The 26,908-nt window shown below is 42.7% G+C and overlaps 1 protein-coding gene across 2 annotated transcripts in view; it reads right to left on the reverse strand.

Annotated features, from left to right (window-relative positions):
- CTNNA2 (catenin alpha 2) overlaps window positions 1–26,908 on the reverse strand; it is a 918,592-nt gene that overhangs the window by 272,772 nt on the left and 618,912 nt on the right. For both annotated transcript variants that reach the window (XM_073586716.1, XM_073586715.1), the window contains exon 8: window positions 3,760–3,941. In XM_073586716.1, coding sequence (XP_073442817.1) covers window positions 3,760–3,941 — 182 coding nt within the window. The remainder of the gene's footprint in view (window positions 1–3,759; window positions 3,942–26,908) is intronic.

Consider the following 26,908-nt stretch of genomic DNA (forward strand, 5'->3'; position numbering starts at 1 on the left):
TGCACATAAGATGTCCGAGGCATGTCGGAGATGGCTGGAAGCAGAAAACGCCTTTACTGTGGAAGCTGTTATACAGGCGTTCCTTATAGAACAATTTCTTGCCAAGTGCCCTGCAGAGGTACGGGAATGGGTCTGGGAGCGCACGCCGTGTACCGTGGATAGAGCTGCAGCCCTGGCCGATGAAGCCCTTACTATCCGGCCGCAATGGAGGAGGCTTCTGGACAATGAACCACGGCCTGCTCCCGCGCCCTGTCCCCCTCCAATTATATCTGCCCTTCCACCTAGTCGCAAGCCGATGACAATCACGCCTCACAATCCTAGGCCCCAACTGTTCCGACCACGACCTGGGGGTATCACAGAGAGGAGGTGTTATGGGTGTGGGCAACCTGGACATTTGCAGTCTGGCTGTCCCTCCAGGATTCGGACGGAGCCCCACGCAGCCCCACCTCATCCAGTGCATCTTGTACACTCCACCACACCTGAGGAAGAGCTACCACCACCCCCACCAGAGTGGACCACCGACCACGGCACCATAGATACCCCTCCTGGAGTGTACGGACTCCGGCCTCTGTCCTTTAGCTACTCAGAGCAACGGCAATGCCACCTGCAGGATGTCTTTATTGATGGATACAAAGTGTCAGGATTTAGAGATATGGGAGCATTCTTGACTATCGCTGACCCCCATGTGGTTCGACCCGAGGCAATTTACCAGGCTCCGGGAATTCCCATTGTCCTGGCGGGGGGTGCCCGCAAATATATACAGCAAGCTTCTGTGCGTTTGGATTATGGTTGTGGAGAAAAACTGTGTTGGATTGGAGTTATGGGAGGGCTTCCTGCAGATATCCTCCTTGGGAACGACATTGGGGAGTTACAGTGCCAATTTGTGGGAGCAGTCACCCGACTACAGGCCCTTCAAGCACTACGTCATCCGGACCCCACCGGGGAGCAACCACCACGAACCGCATCAGAGTCGCATCTTGGCCAAGCCCCTAACCGACCTGACCCACAAGAATATGCCTAGGAATGTGACGTGGACGACGGCATGCGAGGATGCCTTTTCAGCGTTAAAGACTGCCCTCGTCACTGCTCCTGTCTTGGCTGCCCCGGATTATAAACGCAGGTTCCTCGTGCAGACAGATGCATCCACCTTTGGGATTGGGGCAGTACTTAGCTAAGTGAACGCCGCCGGAAAAGAACATCCTGTTGCTTTTGCCAGTCGAAAACTACTAGATCGGGAAGTTGCCTATGCCACTATTGAAAAGGAGAGCCTTGCCATCGTATGGGCGCTAAAAGAATTGCAGCAATACTTGTATGGCAGAGACTTTACAATCGTTACAGACCACAACCCCCTCACATGGCTGAATCGCATATCAGGGGACAATGGAAGATTGCTGCGGTGGAGCTTGTCCTTACAACCCTACAGCTTCTCCATCCAATACAAGCGGGGAAGCCAGCACCAGAACACCGATGGACTGTCTCGACAAGAAGAACCATAGGCTCCCCAGGCCGACATACGCCTGCCACTGTCGAAGGAACTATAAATAACTGAGCAATGTGGACTAAAGTGAGCAGGCCAGAGGTCTGTGTAGACCTCATGGCGTGCTCACTTATTATGGGGGAGAGAGGTTGTGATGGTGTGATATGTTATGTGGATATCTTTTTTTGTATATTCCTATTTTTAACAATTCCAGTTATTTTCATAGTGTTTTTCTTATTACATTGTAAGTCTACAGCCTCACTGTATCGGTCTCTTGATGACCCCCCTGTAGTGCATTAATCCCTAAGGCCCTTTGTTCTCCCCTGGGAGGCCTGGAAACCGCCCCCAACTTGTTTGACTTTCCCTGGACAAGGAAGGGGGTCGGGGGAGAACAGGAGCTGGGCAAGTCAGTTCCAGTGTGGACAGGATCTTGTAAAGACTGAATTGCAGAGAGAAGGACTCATTTTATCCTCTGGTGCTAGAGTTTTGGAATCTCGTTTCCCTGGACATTTTATCCTGATACTGGACTGCATTCTTATTCTGGACTATCTTATCCTTTGTGTGGTGGACTGAATATGGATCTTTTCGTATATTTGCCTGAATAGAGCTGCCACCAGATTTTGGCCATTGTCACACACTACCATACCTGGCTGGAGATTCGCTGGCACAAACCACACATCGCTCTCCTGCTTGATGGCATTCCAGAGCTACTGCACTGTGTGGCTTCGATTCCCCAAAAAAATTAATTTCAGTATGGCTTGTTGACGTTTGGCCACGGCTGTGCTCAAATCGGTCGTAACAGGTAAGCGTTCACGGGTCCATGTGGAGGTCGACTGTGACGGCTCCTGCAGTGCTGATTCAGAGGAACTGGAGTATGAGGAGGAGCCAATGTGTACAGACTGGATTCCTACAATCCTTGGAGTTGGCAGAACACGTACAGCGCCACTCTCAAGATCTGTACCCGGCTTCACAACATTTACCCAATGGGCAGAACAGAATTACTAGTACATGCCCTCACATTATCCCAGTTATCCTACTGCAATTCCATGCACCATATAATTAAATCAAACCGACAAGAAGCACTACTCCAATATATCATCAACTTAAAGAGGTTGTTAGGGACCTTTAAATTGATGGCTATACATAAAATAGGTTATTGATATCTGATTGGTGGGGTTGCAATATCTGGCACCTTATTTGATCAGCTGCTCCCGTAAGTGCTCAGTTGATTAGCTGCACAGGACAGCTCTATCAATAGTATATTGGCCATGGCTGGGTCTTACACATCTTCTCGAAGAGGGTGAAAAGGTTCAGTACCCGATTTCTATCTTTATACCTTTGTGTCACGGGTTTAAAACGACAGAGAGGAGCCAGAAGACACAGTGTCTTATTTGTCCTACTTGTGCATGGATTAGAAGCACTTCACCTTCCTATTAAATGCTGTAAATTTCTTTAGTCAGTGCAGGAGTTAATCTGCTCTGTTGAGAGCTCCTGGAGCTAAGGGTCTCAGCTGTGCACTGTGAGCCACTCGCAGCTCCTATATAAACTGAGTCCTGGCTATCACTCATTGTTAGAGATAGTTTTTGCTGCAGGGCTGGAGTTTGTTGCAGGCATTTGGTGAATTTATCTGTGACTGTTGCTAGGTTTTGAGTGTGAGATAATTCACTTTCTTCTCCTACTTTTGTTTTACCCCAATCTCCACTCCATCTGTTGTTTATGTGTGTGTATTTGTATATTTGGTATTTTTTAATTCCTTCTTTTCATATTACCCTGTTATTCTGGTTGGTGTATTAAGGTACACTACTACTCCACTCTTCTCTGGGCGGAGGAAGGGTACAGATTGAGGGTGAATGCAGGGACTAAGGCAAGGTACGTGGCCCTGGCATCTTCAGCATCAGAAGTAACCTGGGAAACAGGGTGAGCTAGGGCACCCCCTAGTATTAAGGACAGGGAAGGAGCCCCTGGTCTCGGGATACCCGACAATAGAGTCGTGACACATTGATGTCACACTCCCATCCATCAGATGCAGTATTAATGACGCATCCTAAGGATAGGTCATCAATGTAAATGTCCCAGAAAACCCCTTTAAGATAAGAAATGATCTGTCTTCTGGCTCTTCCTCTCTTTATATCACCTCCAATGATTACTACTAGATTTTGCCAATTTGTTTTTCCATTTGTATCTTAACTGTGAGAATACTAGTCCAAACAACATCTACACCAAACACATTTTTGCACTTTCTTTTGAACTACTTGTATCATGGACAACTTATTTATTCTTACCTGGTGAAATCTGTCATTTCCATCATGATCATGCACATCTGTTTGGCCAACACAATTATGTCATTACCACTGTCATCCCATTTGGCAACTTCAGCATCCAGTTTGCTTTTCTCTTGATGGAAAATCTCTACCTGTTCTGCAATTTTGGCTTTCTCTTCTTGTGGGAGTTGGGCCATGATTGCCTATAACATGCAATAACAAAAGGTTTAGAAAATATTTCTGTTATTATAAGTATAATCATTACATGTGATGATATTATGGCAACTAAAAATATATTTTCGGCCTTCCTTACCTCACTACTAGACTCTACGTATCTCGAGATGAGTGAACCTATGTCTCCAGAGTTGGGAAATACATATAATTTTGCAATACTCCATTGGGAGATGTTTATACCACATTTCTCTCTGTTTGGCCACAGATTGACAAGTGATGTGAGTTGCAACTTTTTCAATGGTTTTAATAAAATGTTGTGATTATGTACAGATTTTTTTTTTGTGAGAAATTAAATTAGGAGTCCTTAACTTTGCAGAACTGCTTATAGGACTCAAGATCTGTGAATATATGATACAGTGGCGCTAAAGTGCACAAGTTTTTAGCAGCAAATAAAAGACAAGCGTCACCACACTTGTCAATAATAAATAGTGTGATAAAATAGAGAAATTTGAGCATAAAACTTCTTGTATATAGAAGATGAGAATGAGTAGTCAACAGAAAAAATAGAACTGAAGGCAGGTACTAGTAAAACCCAATATTTAGTGAAATAATATTCTAAATCAGAAGGACTCGTTAGTCCTGATTATTAATTATGTAAATACGACAGTCACTAGTAAAAAACTAAATAGTGTGTCATGATCACGTGTGTCAGGACGCAGATGTTTCCGCAAGGCGAACCCATATGACACACGTGACCCTGGATACACCGCCTCCAGTGGGGCGCATTTAAATAATAAAACGTGCAGGTGGATACGCCGCCTCCACCTGGTGAATTTGGGTATTACACGTTATATACATAAAATCTGGAAACCCCGCCTCCAGTACGGCGAATTTAAATAATAAAGGGGGAACCTGGGAAACTTTAACAAGGGTGGGCCCTGCGATAGGGAATGGGGGACATGGAGACCTCCTAAGCTCCCCTGAGCCAGTGTCCCTGCATCCTGACATTCCCTATACAGGCTCCGAACCTGTCGCCACACGCGTACCTTAACGCCCTTGCTCACCCTGACCCTAAACCCTCACTAGGGAATGGGTCGGTGCGGAGACTAATCCCACCACTGCACTAATAACAGACATGAGGAAAGAGACAATACAGGGGAAACACCACTTAGCTTTGCTCTGTTGCGTGCGCTCCCAGCAACAGAGCCCTCCACCTGAGTGCATCTTCTCCTCCACCTGGATCCATCACCATAACAGGATCCTTCACCTTAGTGCAGCCTTGGAGCAGAGTCCACCACCAGTTGCAGCAGCTCAGCACCAGAGTCCCAAGGAAGTGTTCAGCTTCTGACACGAAGTCGAGCATGCTTGAGTCCAGCTCAGTGGCCAAGTCCCACATGGTGAGTGCCACTCTCCATAGTCGCCACTCCACCAGCCCATGCAGACACTTCCCGCTGACACCATCACTGCGACCCCACCACGCCATGCCAGCCCTTCGTCCAGACACCATAGCTGAAACACGTCCCCCCTGGCTAAGCTGCGCAGGACTCCTCACCAGCTCCATCCTTCCTCCAGGCTCTCCAACTCAAAGTGAACACAAACTCACAATATCACAGGCAGTGATTGCACACCCCTAGAACACCTTTATAGGGTGTCACACCTGATCCCTAATTAAGTGCACAAAAACCTAAAGTGCAATACACCTACCCACCACCGGGGACAGTCAAGACACCTTGGAACTTTCCAAAGTAAAAAAAGTTCACCCAGTGCAATTTAAAACTGTCAGATCATGACATGGTGAATAAAGTGCCAAAATAAAGTCATACAGTGTCCTGTTAGTTGGCACTATAAATAGAACCTCAAGGAATATAATATAAAAAATTGCACAGTTAAACTAATCACTGAACAGTAAAACTATTAGGGCGGTCACTTCAATAACTAGTCTTGACAAATGCTACCATAATCTGTTCCAAAAAAGAAGGTGCACATGGCATGGAAAAAGATTGTTCACTTAGAGGCAGTACCTTATAGACTAATAGGAAGTCTGTATCTTCTATACGATGGATAAATCTTCCCGGTGCTGCAGCACCTGTAGGGTTCTTCAGTGAGATGTTCAGGCCACGGTAAGTGTGAACTAAAGTAAGGCAACGCTGTCCCGGCCAGTGACAGAGGCTTTTCAGGAAATCCTGATTGAACTCAATAAAGTATCTTCAGCGGTACGCCGAACACACTGAGCATACACGCTTGTGTCGTCAGCACAGGACCTGTGTGATGTCAGAGCACAAGACACCACTAGGCTTCAGTAGCTACGGAGCTTGGTAGGGACCAGAAGGCTATCCTACATGTATTGAAGACGTCTGTCTTCTTCTCTGACGAAAAGTGTTGAGCATTCCGATACTGCAATATCTGGTATCGGCCGATATTCGCGGTATCGGAGCTCCGATACTGAGTTCCGATACTTTTAGAATATCGAATACCGGAATCGGAAGTTCCCATAATGCAATGAGCCAGTTTGATTTTATTCAGCCAATGAGGAATCCCAAGAAGTGTGGACATATCCTGTTATGCATGTTAGGCATGTTAACTAATGGCATGGCTGTGATTGGCTGCTGAAATGATGTCATGATGCACTATAAAAGCCGCCGCCATTTTGGGTTCACTCTGCTGTGAATTTACTTAGGGACAGGATGCTGCTGTTCTGACTCTGAGGGACAGTTTGAGCTAGCAATTTGCTTTATTGTGCTTTACCCAGGCTACTTTAGCAACCGTTGTGTGTGAAGCTTTCTTTTGCCTTGCAGCGCTGTTCACGGCTGTCTGCGAGGTCTCTGTGTGTGAGTGCAGCTCACGCTGTAGTGTGTTCTGCACCACCTCCGTTTGTAGGCCGCTCAGTGTGCGTCACTGCCTCATACATTGTCCTTTTTTGCATTAGTGCTGCTCATTTTTCCAGATTTCTCCTATTAGTGTGGTTCCATCCGTATCCAGCTAGAATATTTGCAAACACTATACAGGAGTAGATAGAGGAGCCTTTCTGCTGGCTTGTGCCCTGTAGCCCCAGCCAGATTAGTATTAGCCTATTTTTTGGAGCCTCATCTATTGCATTGTAGGTTACCTTCCTGCATTGTAATAGCTACAAAAAGTTTGTGATACTATTGGTTTTACATCTTTGGGCACATCCAGTGTCTTTTTGTGAAAAAAAAAAGTTAATAAAGTTCACCAAACACTCCACTTTACAGTTGTGTAGGTTACATTAGCTCATATTAAAGTCTAGTCCACACTTTATAAAATTAGTGTTTCTAATACCTGTTAGCAGCTGTTCAGGAATAAGCACACAGTTTACCAAGATGAAGAAGGCAGGGAGTAAGGCACGTGGTAGTGGGCGTGGAGTTTCGGCAGGGAGAGGATGTGGGGATTCTGTGCCTGCTGCGGGCACCAGTGACTCAGCATCCCCCAGTTTTACCAGGGAATAGTCCTTTATGCGAGGCTTTTCAGGAGCTAGCCATACCCCACTGCTGCGGGACGAACAAATTGAAGCCATTGTCGGATGGATGGCAGCTAACGCATAGACTTCAATTAGTTCCAGATCCTCTCAGGTCCAGAGCACTTTAGAGTAACCATCTGTCTCTTCACCACCTGCCAAATTGCCCAGGCAGTCAGAGAGCCCTGGACAGGAGCCATCTCTACTTCTGATGAAGCTGAATGGGAGGAGACACAGATTAGATATTAGAAAAAACTATTTGACAGTTAGAGTGATCAATGAGTGGAGCAGGCTGCCACGAGAAGTGGTGAGTTCTCCTTCAATGGAAGTCTTCAAACAGAGGCTGGACAGACATCTGACTGGGATGATTTAGCGAATCCTGCTTTGAGCAGGGGGTTGGACCAGATGGCCCAGGAGGTCCCTTCCAACTCTACGATTCTATGATTCTATGATTCTATGTTCTCTGAATCTGTTGGCTTGGAAAGAGGTGGTCAGCCAAGCAGCATTCGAGAATTTGAAGAAGAGGTAGTATGCAGTGATGCGCAACAGCTTTGTCTCTCTGAATCTGAAGAGGCGGGTGGGCCAGTGCCTATTGTCAGCACACCTCAGTACGCATCTGATGATGAGACTCAGGTGCCACTTTCTGGTGCGTACTATGCTGTCGAGACTACCCAGGAGAAGCAGTCGTTTGAAGGGGGTAGTGCAGATGATGAGGTCCTTGACCCATCATGGCGTAAGGAACAGGAAGGTGGTGGGAGCAGCTCTGAGGAAGAGATTCCCTGAACAGCCAAAAAAGGAGGGAGAGGGTAGGGGCAGACTCGGTTGCCTGTAGCCTCCACTTCGGCACCAATTAGGAGCATGCCTTTTCCAAAACCCAAAACGGGCGCTGCAAAGACTTGCAGTGCCTGGTCATTTTTTGACACAGTTGCCGATAACATTTGCTTTGTTAAATGCAAGATGTGTAATCAGAAAATGAAAAGAGGGAAAAGTGTCAGCAACCTCAATACCACAAATACATATGTGGAAACATGTACGGACCAAGCACGTGGTGGAGCTACAAAGACACACTGAAGACCTAGGCCAACCTACAGCGCCACCTCTTAAGCTCATGTTGTAGCCTCTTCCACCAGCTCACACACAGCTGGTTCGGCATCCTCACAGGACCGCCATGGAAGAAAACTCTGGCACTGTTGTATAGAGACACAGTGTCATTCCACCCACAGCACCATGTTCCCTGTCATCCTCACACTCCCAGGCCAGTCTACAGTCATCGGAAGCACAGGCATGGGAGAAAAGGCGCCCATACTTGTCAAACCACCTCCGAACACAGGCTCTGAATGCTGGCATTGCAAAGCTACTGTCCCTTGAAATGCTCTCATTCAGGCTGGTGGAGACTAACACCTTCCGGAACTTCATGGCATTGGCAGTCCCACAATACAACGTGCCCAGCCGCTTTTATTTCAGCAGGCAAGCCGTCCCTGCCCTGCAAAAGCATGTGGAGGGAAAAATTAAACATGCGCTACTAAACGCCGTCAGTAGCAAGGTCCACCTGACCACCGATGCGTGGACCAGTAACCATGGACAGGGACGATATCTTTCCCTCACTGCCCATTGGGTAAATGTTGTGGAGCCGGGTACAGATCTTGAGAGTGCCGCTGTACGTGTTCTGCCAACTCCAAGGATTGCAGGAATCCAGTCTGTACACATTGACTCCTCCTCCTACTCCAGTTCCTCTGAATCAGCGCTGCAGGAGCCGTCACAGTCTACCTCCACATAGACCTGTGAACGCTTACCTGTTACGACCGATATGAGCACAGCCATGGCCAAACGTCAACAGGCCATATTGAATTTAATTTCTTTGGGGAATCGAAGCCACACAGCGCAGGAGCTCTGGAATGCCATCAAGCAGGAGAGTAACGTGTGGTTTGTGCCAGCGAATCTCCAGCCAGGCATGGTAGTGTGTGACAATGGCCGAAATGTGGTGGCAGCTCTGGGCCTATGCAACCTCACTCACATCCCATGTCTGGCACATGTGCTCAACTTGATCGTGCAGAGTTTTTTGAGGGACTATCCGGATCTTGATGCACTGATGCAAAAGGGCTGCATAGAGTGCGCTCACTTGCGGCGTTCCAGCATGGCAAGATCGCGCATTGCAGCTCTGCAGTGCCGATTCCGCCTTCTGGAACATCGCATCATATGTGACCTACCCACCAGATGGAATTCAACATTACATATGTTGGAGAGGTTGTGTGAGCAGCAGGCAGCAGTAATGGAGTACCAGTTGCATCAGGCGCAAACAAGTCGCACTGCGCGCCGTTCACACTTCACCACCACTGAGTGGGCCTCTATGAAGGACATCTGCCACGTTGTGCGTGCCTTCAAAGATTCCACGCAGATGGCGAGTGCAGATGATGCACTTGTCAGCATGACTATCCCCCTTATCTGCCTGCTTGAAAAAACACTGCAAGCACTAAGAGACGAGGTTGTGGAAGAGGTGGAGGATGAGGAGTCACAAATGCCATCTGCTTCTGGACAGTTTGCGCAACATGGTTCCTCACAAAGGCCTAGGCAGGGGACACTTTGTGAGGAGGATGAGGAGGAGTCAATGGAGGAGGAAGACATCTGTCCAGAGGAGGGAGGTACACAATGCTCTAGTAGTCAGTATATAGAGCGAGGGTGGGGTGATGCAGAGCAGGCAGAGATGATGCCTCAAGCAGGGGACAGCGTTTCTTGGCCAGTTGGCAGTCTGCAGCACATGGTTGATTTCATGCTGCAGTGCCTGAGAAACGACCGCCGCGTCGCCCACATTCTCAACACGGCTAATTATTGGGTGTGCACCCTCCTAGATCTTTGCTACCGGGACAACTTACAAAGCCTCATAACACCGTTGAACCAGGAGCTTAAAATGCGCGAGTACCAAGACACACTCTGTGCATTCCATCATGTTCTCCATTCCACCCGAGAGCAGTGCTGCTACTGCTTTACAAAGCAGCTCAGTGCGTCGAGGCAGTGGAGGAAGCTCTGCACAAAGAGGGAGCAGAAGCAGCGCCTCAGCACAAGGCAAGAACAGTATGGCCCAAATGTGGCAAAGTTTTGTGTCCCCGCCACAAATGTCTACACCATCACAGACGGCTCCAGACAGCAGGAGGCAACGTTTCTGTCAGATGGTGACAGACCACATGTCTTGCCCTCTCAGTGTTCTCCCACACGGCTCTTCCCCCTTCAAGTTTTGGGTCTCTAAGCTGGATACATGGCCAGAGCTTAGCCAGTATGCATTGGAGATGCTGGCTTGCCTTGCTGCTAGTGTATTATCGGAACGCGTCTTTAGTGTCGCAGGTGGTGTACTAAAAGACCGTCGCATGCAACTATCCTCTGATAACGTTGACCTGCTTATTTTTCTGAAAATGAACAAGGCCTGGATCTTGCAGGAATTTGCCAGTCCTCTTCCAGATTAAATAATTGGTTGGCAACAGTATCCAGGTCTCCTGTTGTGTTCATGTTTCTACCACCTGTTTCTCCTGTAATCCCTGGGCTCCAACACTGCCAGTTGCTGCTCAGAAGTGCCGTCTGCACACCGCCAGTTGCTGCTCAGAAGTGCCGTCTGCACAGTCAACACTTGCTCCTGTGTTATTGGGGTTCAGTAACGTCAGCTGATCCCCTGCTGTGTGTCCGGCAATTTCGCCTGCTCTGTCCACATTCACACTACTACAGATATTAAACTTGCTCCAATTAGGCTTTTGGCTACACTCTGTTTCTACTGTAATCCCTGGGCTCCAACACTGCCAGTTGCTGCTCAGAAGTGTCTTTGGCATGGGTACTCCCTCCTGTCCAGCCTGGTTCCAGCACGCAAGCTATTTCCGGGTAGTGTCAACGTCACTTTGCCTCCAATACGTTGTCCTGTCGTGTTGCGGTCGGGTTAGCCAACTCTATGGTGCCTGCAGTTTAGTTGCTTCCTATGTGGGCTGCGGGATCTGGCAATGAAGGCTGGTTCCGTAGTGCCAATAGGACAAGCTCCCCTGGTAGGACTGTGGGTTTCGGTAACTCCGGCCGGCTCGCGGCCTTGCAACTTTTTTTCATGTGTACCTTCTGCTGCCTATCTGAGTTCCAGTACCATTAGCAGGTTCTTTGGAAGTCAATCTTGAATATGTCCCCCTGGGTTCCAGTAACGTCAGCTGGTTCCAGGCAGAGCCTTTGGCTTAGGTGCCTCCTTCTCGGTATCCGAGTTCCACCAACGTTTGCTGGTCCTTGGTAGTGCTTTCTGGCACAGGTTCCTCCTGCTTAGTAACCGGGTTCCAGTACCATCAGCTGGTCCTCGGTAGTTCCATTGGCTCTTGTACCTTTGGCTACCCATCCAGGTTCCAGTACCGTCAGCTGATTCTCAGCAGTTCCTCAGCCTTCTTGTACCTTCTGCAACATTTCCAAGTTCAAGCTTTTTGAAATGGTTTTTGGTAATCACTCTGGATCTCCCTGACGAAGACCCTAAAGACGACGACCCTGAAGACCACCCCGAAGAAGACCAAGAAGATGATCCTGAAGAAGATGACCAAGAGGACAAAGAACAAGAAGACAACCACCAAGATACAGAAGAACAAGAGACAGAAGACTAAGAAGCAGAAGAACAAGAAGCTGCAGAGCAAAAAGCAGAAGAACATTAAGCATAAGACTAAAAATCAGAGCAAAAGATATTATCTAAATAATAAGCAGAAGAAGACTAAGCAGGGTATGGGGGTGAGTCCGTTCCTGCTCATGGTGCCCCTGGAAAATACCTGCTGCTGCAGGCAAAAATGAATGCGGACAAATCCTGTTGTATATCTTTTGTGACAGGCAGAACGGAAGGTGTAATCTTCAAACTTTTATAGATAACAACTACAGGAATGCCTGTCACAAGGAAGAATATGATGAAGAAGAAGAATATGAAGAAGATGAAGAAGTAAAATATGAAGAAGAATAATAGTAGAATATGAAGAATGTAAAAAAAAGAATAATAGGAAGAAGGTGAAGAAGAAGATGAATAAGGTGAAGAAGAAGTTGATGAAAAAGATGCTGCTGCTGAGGATGATGAAGGAGAAAGTGTGGGAGAAGTAAAAAACAAGGTGAAGAGCATGGAAGTAGTGAAATGTAAATATCTGACAAAATATAAAAAAGCTTATCATAGTCAATATCTTTGTAACTCTGAACGTCTTAAAAAAAATTAATTCCTGCTATTCCATTTGATTGGGCTAAACCTCTATGGCTTTAATGTCTCCTACACCTCCCACAATACATTCTACATTATTATTAGTTGTTTTCCTTCATGAAGAATTAAACTACAAGGAAAGTAAGGGTTTATTTTCATTCCGATATTTGGGTCCCATTGACTTGCATTGGTTTCCGTTATTGGAATCGGCGATATCCGATATTTTTGGGGTATCGGTCCGATCCAATCTGATCCGATATTTCCCGATATCGGAAGGTATCGCTCAACACTACTGACTAAGTAAACAATCTTTTTGCATGCCATGTACACCTTCTTTTTTGGAACAGACTATGTCACCATATGTTGAGACTACTTTTTGAACTGACTGCCCTAATAGTTTTACTGTTCAGTGATTAGTTTAACAGTGCAATTTTTTATATTGTATTCCTTGAGGTTCTATTCATAGTGCCAACTAACAGGACACTGTATGATTTTATTTGGGCACTTTATCCACCATTTAGCTTTTTTTTTTTTAGTGACTGTCATATTTGTAAAATTAATCATCAGGACTAACGGAGTCCTTCTGATTTAGAATATTATTTAATTAAATATTGGGTTTTACTAGTACCTACCTTTACTTGTATTTTTTCTGTTGACTACTCATTCTCATCTCTCTCCTATATACAAGAAGTTTTAAGTGAAAATTTCTCTATTTTATCACAGGACTCAAGTTCTGTTTCTAAGTTTACTTTGGCTTATCTATTGCAATATTTTATCGGTCTTTTATTCGTAATATAACACTTGATGATAACTGCAGTCACAATATTTGCATCTGCGTGCTAATAGCATTATTACTCCATTCTGGGAACTTGAAAAGCTGGGCAAATTTATTATTTAAACATAACGCAACAGGACACGAGAATCAGATGGTTACTTTTTTGAAAAATAAAAGTCAATGATGACATGATGACACAGACTGGCAAACAGTCATCCCATTGTATCATGATTTAGTGATTCTGTAGACAGCATGGTGGCTCTGTGATTAATACTGTAGCCTTCCAGTGCTGGGATCATGGGTTCTAATCTCACCAAGGGCAACTTCTGCAGAGAGTTTGAATGTTCTATGTATTTGCGTGAGTTTCCTCCCAGTTCTGTGATATCCTCCAACACTCCAAAGACATACTGATATGGAATTTGGATTGTGAGCCCCATTGAGGACAGCGATGATAATGTCTGTAAAGTGCTGCTGTATATATAGCCTTTTAAATATATGTATTTTTATTGATTATTTCATTTTAAAAATTTTGTAATTTAGTTTCGTTTGAAATGTTGGCCCAATTGGCTTCTACAACCTCTACGTATCTCTGTACATAGCAAAATGCAGAATGAGATTTCTGAATTCATCTGACAGCAGTCTGTATCACTTATCTCTCTTCCCCTGAATGATCTTCTAGATCAACGTTGAACTTTGTGTGAAATTTATTTAAAAACCCCTTTTACAAAATTCTTTTTTAAATATTAATACATACAATAGGGTAAAAGAATGCACTCAATATGTATGTCATATTTACCTAGAAAAAGTGAAAGGATAAAAATTGGAGATAGAAAAGAAAAAAAAAGGAGGAAGGAATAGAGAATGCAAGAGACCGGGAAAAAAGAATAAAGACGAAAAGCAAGCAACTGAGAGCACACACTTGCTTCAGGAGGGCGCATCATAATAATGTCACATTAGAAGATTATTGTCGAGCAATCAAAACACAATCATTTCACTTAGATGACATTATTCTTCATTATAGAAAACATTTTAACAAATAGGATTTTAATAAAGCGAGACTTTCTATTGAACCATGGGAAGTAGCATTATCTTACTGGACTGATGTATATTACAACTACATAGAAGAAGTTTCATGTGTGAACCGGGAAATGGAAATGTGGTTATTGGGTGCTAATACAGAAGTAGTCAAGAAGATCTCATCAAAGCCAGTCCACCTCAAGTCCATGAACCTCAGACTAAGGCTACGGCCACACTATCAGTATTTGTTCAGTATTTTTTCTCAGCATTTGTAAGCCAAAACCAGGTGAGGAACAATCAGACGACAAGGTATAATAGAAACAAGTGCTCCAATTCTGCGTGTTTGACCCACTCCGGGTTTTGGCTTACAAATACTGATGTGAAATACTGACTAAATACTGATAGTGTGGCCGTAGCCTAAGCCTCACAAGGTTGGTCTGGCCCCAGAGACTGCCAAAGGATCATTAACTTGGCCTTATTTATTAATGAATAATGTGGCACTAATGGCGAATGCCAACAAAAGGCAACACTATTTGAGTTTAGCTTTGGAGCCAAAGCTATGATTTACATACAGCTATAGATTGGTAAATTGATTCAAGGTGAAACAACTTAACTTTCATTAAAAAAAAATGGCCATAACTAAATTTTCTGCAATTACGGTAGTTTCAATTTAGTCAAACAAAATGGCAGCCTACTGAGCAAATGGCCATTAAACTACTTAACTCTTCTCAGGTCCAAGAAGGACTTAAATAAGAATATATATATATATATATATATATATATATATATATACTGCCTTGAATATATTAGCAAGGAGTAGATATATGTAGGAAAAGTAAAAATTAACTTTTAATGATCAATAGTATAAAATAAAAAAAATGCAATAACACAAGAAAAAAACAGATGCATAAAAAGTGCACAGAGTACAAATGTGAATGTTTAAAATGGTTCAACCTCACCCTTGTTTTAGTCAGAGTGGGCCACTCAAAAATCAGAAATGATGACCAGACAAATGCCTCTTGTAATGTCTCCCGCCCTTACAAGAACAGTACCCAAGTAGGTCCTATCCCACTAACAGTATCACCAATTTTCCCTCCCTACACGTTTCATCCACCAGTAACGGAAGACTCAACAGGGGAGCAAGAAGCAAAAAACATGGAAGGAATTATAAGTTTAATATAAATATGAGAGCCCTATATATTAGATAATGGGGACAAAAAAAGGGGTGCCTGAATTTACAAGATTGTCTTTTGGACTGACACAGTCCTGTGCAGTAAGTAATGTCCCCATAATCTAATACATTTAGGGCTCTCATGTTTATCTTGAACCCATAATTCCTTCCATATTTTTTTTCGCTCCCTTGGTGAGTCTTGATGTAGGACAAGCCTTCATATTTTAGACTTTTGATCATTAAAAGTTTAGCTTTAATTTTTCTACATCTAAATCTACTCCTTGCTAATATATACATTTAATGAACGGACCCCTCTTTAGGGAATTTGCTAATCTACACGTGTTTCTCACAAAATTAGAATATCATCAAAAATGTAATTTATTTTGGTTCTTCAATACAAAAAGTGACCCTCATATTATATAGAGTCATTACAGAGTGATCTATTTCAAGTGTTTATTTCTGTTAATATTGATGATTATGGCTTACAGCCAATGAAAACCCAAAAGTCATTATCTCAGTAAATTAGAATACTTTATAACACCAGCTTGAAAAATTATTTTAAAATCCAAAATGTTGGCCTACTGAAATGTATGTTCAGTAAATGCACTCAGTACTTGGTCGGGGCTCCTTTTGCATCAATTACTGTATCGATGCGGCGTGGCATGGTGGCGATCAGCCTGTGGCACTGCTGAGGGGTTATGGAAGCCCAGGTTGCTTTGATAGCAGCCTTCAGCTCATCTGCATTGTTGGGTCTGGTGTCGCTCATCTTCCTCTTGACAATACCCCATAGATTCTCTATGGGGTTAAGGTCAGGCGAGTTTGCTGCCAATAAAGCATAGTGATATTGTTGTTTGTAAACCAGGTATTGGTACTTTTGGCAGTGTTGACAGGGGCCATGACCTGCTGGAGAATGACATTTCCGTTTCCAAAAAGCTTGTTGCCAGAGGGAATCATGAAGTGCTCTAAAATTTCCTGGTAGACGGCTGCGCTGACTTTGGTCATAATAAAACACAGTGGACCTACACCAGCAGATGACATGTCTCCCCAAATTATCACTGATTGTGGAAACTTCACACTAGACCTCCAGCAGCTTGGATTGTGGCCTCTCCACTCTTCCTCCAGACTCTGAGACCTTGATTTCCAAATGAAAAGCAAAATTTACTTTCCTCTGAATGCAACACCTTGAACCACTGAGCAACAGTCCATTTCTTTTACTCCTTGGCCCAGGAAAGACGCTTCTTGCATTGTCTATTGGTCATGAGTGGCTTCACACAAGGAATGAGACACTTGTAGCCCATATCCATGATACGACTGTGTGTGGTGGGCGGCTCTTGAAGCAATGACTTTAGCAGCAGTCCACTCTTTGGGAATCTCCCCCAAATTTTTGTATGGCCTTTTCTTAACAATCCTTTCAAGGCTGTGGTTATCCCGATTGCTTGTGCACCTTTTTCTAGCACACTTTTCCTTCCACTCAACTTTCCATTAATATTCTTGGATACAGGTCTCTGTGAACAGCCAGCTTCTTTAGCAATGACCTTTTGTGGCTTACCCTCCTTGTGGAGTGTCAATGACTGCTGGAAAAAAATGGGACAAAAAGGTGGATTAACTCCATACTGCTTAAAAGATAGAAGGCCAAATAGATTTTCAGACGAAAAATTGGCTTTATTCAACGCGTTTTGAAGTACTATGACTCCTTCATCAGGAAACCACAAAAGTATATACCTATACCCATAGTGGTTTTCTGATGAAGGAGTTATAGTACTCCGAAACATGTTGAATAAAGCCACTTTTTCATATGAATATCCATTTAGACTTCTATCTTTCAAGCAGCGCGGTGTTAATGCACCTTTTTATCCCATTTTTTTCACTCTGGTTGGTCACGAGGAGACCGGTGGATCTGCAGCAGCTAATATTTCTATGAGCCTGTGCTTGGTGAGTAAAATCTGATTAGAGGTATCTCTTACTACCCATATTGGACCCTTTTGCTTTCCTTCCAGATTTTTATTGAATTACTGCCTTCTGGACATCTGTCAAGTAAGCAGTCCTCCCCATGATTGTGGAGCGCGTGAAACAGCCTAAGGGACCTTTTTAAACACTTAGGAAGCTTTTGCAGGTGTTTTTTGTTAATTATTCTTGTTTACTGAGATTATGACTTTTGGGTTTTCATTGGCTGTAAGCCATAATCATCAACATTAACAGAAATAAACACGTGAAATAGCTCACCCTATTTGTAATCAATTTCACTTTTTATATTGAAGAACCAAAATAAATTAACTCGTTGATGATATTCTAATTTTGTGAGATGCCCCTGTAGCTGGTAATTGAGGAAAGAAGCAGATTTCTCCGATATGACTTTTTTTATATTCACCTGTGCTATTAATTTATGCAAGTTTATTAAAAATAAAATAGCAGAAAACAGGAAGGAAGAATATATAAGGAGGAGGACGTGAAAGAGGCAAATTGGAAGGATTATGTGAATTTATTGAGATTCTTTGATAACTATTACGACGTTTGATATATTTTTGTATTCTAATACTTATCCTTTCTATTCTACAATTTGTATATTTTATGTAAGAAAATCATTAAAAAGCTGGTTTAAAAAAAAATTAAAAAGCTTTTTAAGTCCTAAGGGGTAACATCTCTCCTTTTTGGAGATTAGCTTACCTGACAAGGCAGCCTCTGCCAGATGCACTTTGAATATTACATTTCTCATAGGAGCATTGCATAGCCTTTACGTCTCCTTACACTGGCATGTCAGGTATGTCAAGAAGAGATGGGACTAGAGTTGAGCGACTTTGGTCGGATCGGGTTTCATGAAACAAAATTTGTTTCAGATGAAACTCGTCCGACTAGGGCAAAAAAAGCCGGAGTTTCGTCCGAAACCCGACCCCAAGGCAAGTCAATGGGAAATAAAAGTCGGCATTGAGCGGATGAAATTCATACACTCAATGCCGACTTTTATTTCCCATTGACTTGCATTGGGGTCGGGTTTCGGACGAAACTCCGACTTTTTTTGCCCTAGTCGGACCAGTTTCATCTGAAACAAATTTTATTTCATGAAACCCGATCCGACCAAAGTCGCTCAACTCTAGATGGGACCCCTTAGACCACAGTCAGAAGCTTCACATACAACTAAATCATATCTCATGCTTTACACTGAGGTGGGGCAACATCTCGAAACACATGTCTATAAACTGAAATTCTGGATCAGCTTTTATCCTATCTCATGTGCAAAGCTCGGCAAAGAGTCAGTATTGACTTGTAGGACGGCTACCTCCAAAAAGTAGCATGACGGTCCTAGCCCTCTTCCTCTTTGGAGAGGCAATTTATATTACCTATAATTTCATCCTATAATACAAAGCTGATTAACTTTTTTTTATAATAATTTAAGGATCCAGAAAACAAATGCAAATAGGTACAGGAGAAATAGCAAGTAATACATGTGATGCTTGGTCCTGCAGTCACTGGAAATAATATAATAACTACTGCTACAAGAAAAGTTTCACAAATGACTAAAGCATTTAAGTACAGGCCATACAAAAAGGAACTATGGTTGATAGCTCCCTAGCAAGATTTAAAGTCGTGTCAAATTGCCTAATGCTTTTATACACCCTAAACATGTTAGATGTGCATGAAATCCTATACAAATGCATGCCTATGAAATCCAGATGGCAACATTCAACAATCATTTGAACGTAGAAAGACCTTTTTATCCCCATGCAGTCTGCTACACAGTGCACCATGCATGTAATGGAGCGTGACCTATATTTAAATGTCATTACATTTTTTCCTGTTTATGTCACTTCCAATCAGCCAACGTTTATTTTCTACATATTCTTAAAACGCTCTCGGCTCTTGAAAAAAAAAATCATAATTGACCTTTTTGAAAACTGGAATTAAAAAAGGTTATCTCTAAACAGGAGATCAGAAAACGAAGGGGAAAAAAAAAATCTGCAAGTTAATCAAATTAAAATTCAATGCATGCATTTTAATTAGGGCTTATCAAAGGAGCCCAGTGGTTTCCAATTGAAACAGACTGAAGTAGGTCTAGAGGAATTATATATCACAACACATGCCACCTAAACTATTTTGATGGAGGAAAAGCCGAATCAGTGAAAATTAATTAGCTACGATTCAAAAGAATAAGTGTATGCTAATTTCAATATTTCTGCCTATGCAAAAAAAAATGGAATGATCATTAAGCCTCTTCAATGTTTGAGGCGGTTTTAGAGTCTTTATCATCGGATGTCTTGAATAAAGATCACGGGGTGTATAATTTTTATGACGTATTGGCAATATAATATTGCAAAGGCATGCGAAATGCAAACTTGGAATTTTTATTGTTCTTCTTGTTTTTAAGTTGTTTTCTTTTTCATGTTTTAGTGCTGTGCTTTTTTCAACATTAGCTATGGGATCCGGCGTGTTCGGCCGAACAGTTAAAAAAAAGTCTGGCTCCGGTACTGTTCTGAACCCAAATAAAATAACAATAACAACAGCTAGAGTCAGTACCCAGTACTTTGATTGACAGCCTTCTCCACAGCATTTGTGTGCATCACATTTGAACAGAACAGACTGTCAATCACAGTGTCAGGGAGTGAACTACTTATACGATGGACTACTTGCTAGAGATGGGGTGCACCTTACGAAGACTGGAAAGCATGTATTTGGAAGTCGCCTTGCTACACTTGTAAGGAGAGCTTTAAACTAGAACAACATGGGAAGGGAAGCAAAAGACCAGAAAAAGCCATACACCCGACAAATGCTATTGAGAACTCTGCTAATAGAAGTGGAAAGGAAGAACAAAGACAAAAGAATCTAATTAATAAAAATATTGGAGAAAGAGAAACCAATCACAAACTAAAATGTTTCTATACTAATGCACAAAGCATGGGCAACAAACAAGGAGAATTGGAACTACTAACACAGGAAAAGAAATATGATGTCATTTGAATCACTGAAACTTGGTGGGACGATACACATGATTGGAATACAAGACTAGAAGGATACAACTTATTTGCAAGAAACAGACTTGATAAACGAGGAGGGGGTGTTGCATTGTATGTTAGAAACGCGTATATCTGCACAGAGATTGAAGCTTCAGAGACTGGGAGTTCTGTGGAAACTGTTTGGGTAAGAATACAAGGACAGAACAATGGAAAGGACACCATTGTAGGCATTTACTACAGGCCGCCTGTGCAAGCTGAAGATATGGATGAACTCTTTATGCATCAAATGGCCAAGTTCTCCAAAAAATATGACATAGTTGTCATGGGAGATTTCAACTATCCAGACATTTGTTGGGAATCTCTCTCAGGCAAAACTAACAGGTCAAGGAAATTCTTATCCTCTCTTGCTGACAACTTTATCTTCCAAAAGGTAGGGGAGAAAACAAGGGGAACTGCTACCTTGGATCTAATCCTTATAAACAGGGAGGAAATGGTTGAGGAGGTAAAAGTGGCTGGAACCCTAGGAGGTAGCGACCATGCTATTTTAGAATTTTGGATAACTAGAGGCGGAAGACCTGTGAAGACTCAGACGTCAAGGTTAGATTTCAGAAAGGCAGATTTTAAGGGATTCAGAAAGATAATTGGAGGGATCCAATGGCTGGATATCCTTAAAGACAAAAATGTCCAGGAAGGATGGGAAATCTTGAAAAATGAAATTCTCAAAGCACAGTTGTTAACAATTCCGAAAAGAGGGAAGAATAGGAAGCATTTAAGGAAACCAGGATGGGTGAACACAGAACTTAAGCACATGCTAAAAAGGAAGAAAAAAATGTTTATAAAATGGAAAGAGGGAGGCATATCTAAAGAAGAATATAATGCTGTCTGCAGAATCTGCAGGGCACAAATCAGATTATCTAAAGCTGAAAATGAATTGAGGCTTGCAAGAGATGTCAAAAGCAATAATAAAGGATTTTGGGGATATGTCAAAAGTAAAAGAAAAGTCAAAGATGCTATAGGATTTTTACAGGATGAAAATGATGAAATGGTAAGACAGGATGTTGAGAAGGCTGAACTTTTAAATTCCTATTTTGCATCTGTTTTCTCTCAGAAAGGAAATGTAACACCAACTGTTATTCACTGTCCTATTAAGGGAATAGAAGAATCCAGGATATCTATAAACAGAAAGATAGTGAGGAAACACTTAGCTAACCTAAATGAATTCAAGTCTCCAGGTCCAGATGAATTACACCCCAGAGTACTGAAGGAGATAGCAGAAGAAATTTCTGAACCACTCTCCATAATCTTTGAAAATTCTTGGAGAACAGGAGAAGTGCCAGAAGACTGGAGAAGAGCAAATGTTGTTCCTATCTTCAAAAAGGGGAAGAAGGTGGACCCAGGCAACTATAGGCCGGTGAGTCTGACTTCTATACCAGGAAAGATCTTTGAACAAATTATTAAACAACATGTAAGTCAATACCTGGATAAGAATGAAGTGATCAAACAGAGTCAGCATGGGTTTGTAACTAATAAGTCATGTCAGACTAACTTAATTTCCTTCTATGACGGTATCACTGATTGGGTGGATCAAGGAAATGCTGTAGATATAGTATATCTTGACTTCAGCAAAGCATTTGACAAAGTCTCTCATACAATCCTTATTGAAAAAATGACTAAGTATGGAATGGACAAGGCAACTGTTAGGTGGATTCATAGCTGGCTTAGTGATCGGACCCAAAGAGTGGTCGTAAATGGCTGCACATCCAGTTGGAAGAATGTCTCAAGTGGGGTACCACAGGGCTCTGTCCTGGGCCCTGTATTGTTCAACATCTTTATCAACGATTTAGATGAAGGAATTGAGGGTAAACTGATTAAATTTGCTGATGACACAAAGCTAGGAGGGATAGCTAATACTAGAGAAGAGAGAGAGAGGATTCAAAAAGATTTAAATAAACTGGAGAAGTGGGCAGTAACTAACAGAATGGTTTTTAACAGGGAGAAATGCAAAGTACTACATCTGGGCAATAAAAATGAAAAAAGCATATATAGAATGGGAGGAATAGGGCTAAGTGACAGCACATGTGAAAAAGACTTGGGTATACTAATAGATCACAGACTGAATATGAGTCAACAGTGTGATGCAGCAGCAAAAAAGGCAAATGCAGTTCTAGGATGTATTAACAGAAGCATACAGTCTAGATCACGTGAAGTCATTATTTCCCTCTACTCCTCTTTGGTCAGACCTCATCTGGAATATTGTGTCCAGTTTTGGGCCCCACATTTTAAAAAAGACATCAACAAACTGGAGCAAGTTCAGAAAAGAGCGACCAGAATGGTGACCGGTCTGCAAACCCTGTCTTATGAGGAAAGGTTGCAGGATTTGGGAATGTTTAGTTTGCAAAAGAGAAGACTGAGAGGAGACTTAATTGCTGTCTACAAATATCTAAAGGGCTGTCACATTGTAGAAGGCTCAACTTTATTCTCATTTGCACAAGGAAAGACTAGAAGCAATGGGATGAAACTGAATGGGAGGAGACACAGATTAGATATTAGAAAAAACTTTTTGACAGTTAGAGTGATCAATGAGTGGAACAGGCTGCCACGAGAAGTGGTGAGTTCTCCTTCAATGGAAGTCTTCAAACAGAGGCTGGACAGACATCTGACTGGGATGATTTAGCGAATCCTGCTTTGAGCAGGGGGTTGGACCAGATGGCCCAGGAGGTCCCTTCCAACTCTACGATTCTATGATTCTATGATTCTATTCTATGATTACAGCCGGGCTCACTGTGTTGTGAGTGGTGACTGAAACCAGTGTACGCCTCTTGGTTATTGAGGTGAGGTGAGGTCAGCCACCATCAAAAACGATCAGAAGGAGGTAGGTACCTATCTTCTCTGCATGGTTTCTACAAAACTGCTTCAGAATCAGACAGAACTTGTAGACTAAAAAAAAGGGAAACTAGAGAGAAGTAGGTGAGATAAGCATAGTCCCGAATTTCACTTCTATTCAGATCAGCAGAGTATGTTGCCTCTTTATATATAACATAGTTCCATTAGTGTGCTATGCACCAGTCACAACTTATTGGATCACTCTCCCTGGAGATGTATATGAATCAGCAGGGTCAGCATTTTGTAAACAGTCCCTGAAATAATGATAGGAATAGGGTAAAAGGACACATGATGGAAATCATTAATGGTAATGCATTTCCTATCATTATGGTGCTCTTGTCAAGGATACAATGCAACTCATGCTCATAGAATCATAGAATCGTAGAGTTGGAAGGGACCTCCTGGGCCATCTGGTCCAACCCCCTGCTCAAAGCAGGATTCGCTAAATCATCCCAGTCAGATGTCTGTCCAGCCTCTGTTTGAAGACTTCCATTGAAGGAGAACTCACCACTTCTCGTGGCAGCTTGTTCCACTCATTGATCACTCTAACTGTCAAAAAGTTTTTTTGACATTTAGAGTGCTCATACCCTAGTCTTTTTCAAGTCTAAATACTACTTGATAAAGGTCTCTAAAGTATTGAAAAGTCATAACAAAACAAATAATGTACAGTTCTGTGTGAGGCAAAAAATCATGCAACCATTTATCTGTTAAAGGGAACCTGTCACCAGTTTGTGCCAATATGAAGTAAGGCCACCATGTTTCGGTTCTGATATAAGGCATTCTGTAATGCTGTATATCTGCCCCTAACCCGACCTGTAGGAGAAGAAAAATAACTTTCATTATACTCACCTGTAGGGTGGTCCGGTCCGCGGGGTGTCGCAGGTCTTGGTTCGGCGCCTCCCTCCCATCTCCATCGCCGTCCTCCTGCTTGCTTCATGTGGATGACGCATCCCTACGTCATTCGCACAATCTACTCAGAATCGTGATTCTGCGCAGGCGTACTTCTCTGACCTGTTGAGGGCAGAGCAAGGTACTGCAGTGTGCATGCGCCAGGGCTCTTTGGCCTTTCCCAGCGCCTGTGCACTGCAGTACTTTGCTCTGCCCTCAAAAGGTCAGATAAGTATGCCTGCACAAGAGTGCGATGCCAAGCAGACTGTGTGGATGATGTAGGAACGCGTTATCCACATGAAGCAGGAGGGTGGCGATGATAATAAGATGGGAGGCGCCAGACTAGGACCTGCGACACCCCTCAGACCGGACTGACCCACAGGTGAGTATAATGAAAGTTATTTTTCTTCTCTTATAGGTCAGGTTGGAGGCAGATATGCATAATTATAGAATGCTGAACATCAGATTCGAAAGGTGGTGGCCTTCATATCGGCCAAAACTGGTGACAGGTTCACATTAAATATAAATTTTCAATATATTCTTGTATTCATGAACTCTACCTGGAAATGAATAAAATATGCTTAAATGGAATCTGTCAGCAAGATCAACGATCCAAATTCGTTCATATGGATATTTAGGTCTTAGAAAATTAAATAAGATGATGCCTTGATATCTGCAATTCAATGTTTTAATCCATGTTTTTCATAATATGTAAATGTACTGTTTGAATCAAAGGGCCGGACATAGATCTCTCCGAGATCTGCCTCCAGAGCTTATTTTAAATGAAAGGGAGCGCTGCAATTAGATCAGGAGAGCAGTCTGTCAAGCTATGACAGGTCGAAAACTTCTTATGCCACCTTTTATTTAAATAATTTCTAAAGGCAGGTTCTCAAAGATATCTGTGTCCGGCCAACAGATTTTAACAGCTCATTTACATATTAAGAAAAACAAGGGTTTCTCTGGAATAAGACATTGGATCACACATATCACTTTATTCAACTTTTTATGACCTACAGGCTCATGTAGATGGCTTAGGCGAGACTCTTTTTTTTAGAGGTATTTGAACCAGTGAGTGGTCCAATGACAGGTCATAATGATGCATGCATGACCAGCAGCTCTTTTCTACTTCTGCTGGCCACGGTCTTACAGGCAGGTGAAAGATAGAAGAGAACAGAGAACATGTTGTGATCTCAGTGTAGAGATAATTTTTTCACACTGGTATTCTCCTTTAATAATTTCTCCATATTAAATGTCATGGATTTTCTATGTATACATCAGATCATTGAGCAATCTACATGACCTGTGTCAATAAATATTATTTTACAACATTGAACTATGTGTTTTGTGTCTGCTATATATTTGCATCTAAATATACATATAAAAATAAAGTAGTAAGAAAATAATTAATCTGCAAGAAATCATAATGTGATTTTTCACTTTTTTCCTAATGAACAGTAATCCTGTTTTTTAACATTTTTTGAACAAAATATTGGAAGACATATATCAGGCTCCATCTCCAAGGATCTTCTGAGAGAATCATGGAGTCACTGCATCTAATAAGTCTATTTTTAGAGCCCAAAAACTTGGCACCCTAATTTTTTTTACAGTTGATGCATGGGATTTCTGTGTAGCAAAACATGGTATGTCCTTTAGATATGTTACTTCATGTCATCCCTTTTTGAAATCCCTTCTGTTGTGAGTTCATTTTCCCCTTCACCATTGAGGTCTGATGAACTCCCTCTTCTGGTGAAGGAAGGTAGTGAGGCTGATTACCAAGCACCTGAGCAGGATGATGATGACTGGGTGACTGGAATTGTTGACTGGATATAAGGCAGTTGACGCCCTTCTGCCTTGCTGGTGATCTCTCTGAGGGATTCTAGGAGAAAAGTCTGATTCCTGCACTTCAAAAGCTAAGTTTTCTGCTCTGCTTTTTGCATTACTGTTTTGGTTTTGCTTTGCCTTGTTTTTCTGGATTACTGCCATTCCCTGCTGGGGTGAGCTGAATTCCTTTTTGCTCTGTCTTCGGAAAATACCTGAGTACTGATTTAGTCTTTTTGAAGCCTAGCATCTTCAGGGCTTTTTTTCCGATCAGTCTGTTGGCTCTTGTTTTGATAGAGTTTTTGTGGATTGCAGACAGCAGCTTTTCTATCCTGTCCTATTTAGTTAGCTTGGGCCCCATCGTTTGCTCAGCCTATCTTTCTGTCTGTGTTAGTGTTTTTTCATCTTGCTTCACCGTCATTATATGTTGGGGACTGCCTATTGCTTTGGGGTCTGCTCTGGGGCAGTTTGATTTCCCTTTCTGTCTTTAGGCTATTTAGTTCTCTGGCTGTGATCGAGGGGTCTAGGGCACCGTAGGAACCCCCCACGGCTACTGCTAGTTGTTGATAGGTTCAGGGGTTCTGCAATCCGATAGCTGCCAACTTCTCTGGTTTTCTGGACTTAGCTAGTATTTCTGTTTTTACCTCCTATGGTGACTCATTCATAACAGAATCACCAGCCTTACCACAGATCCTAGGGTACTCAATAGCAGGAAAGAATTGTAAAAAAAAAGTGTGTATATTTTTTCCTCTATATCTCTGAGGCCGTAGGGGGAATTTTTTTTCTCTCAATAGAGATAAAGCAATTGTCTGATCGTGTGGAGCAGCTCGCTGCGGAAGTGCGGGGAATT

This window comes from Dendrobates tinctorius, unplaced genomic scaffold, assembly GCF_039654945.1.
Source record: "Dendrobates tinctorius isolate UK_male_01 unplaced genomic scaffold, ASM3965494v1 ptg000095l, whole genome shotgun sequence".
Taxonomy (NCBI): Eukaryota; Metazoa; Chordata; class Amphibia; order Anura; family Dendrobatidae; genus Dendrobates; species Dendrobates tinctorius.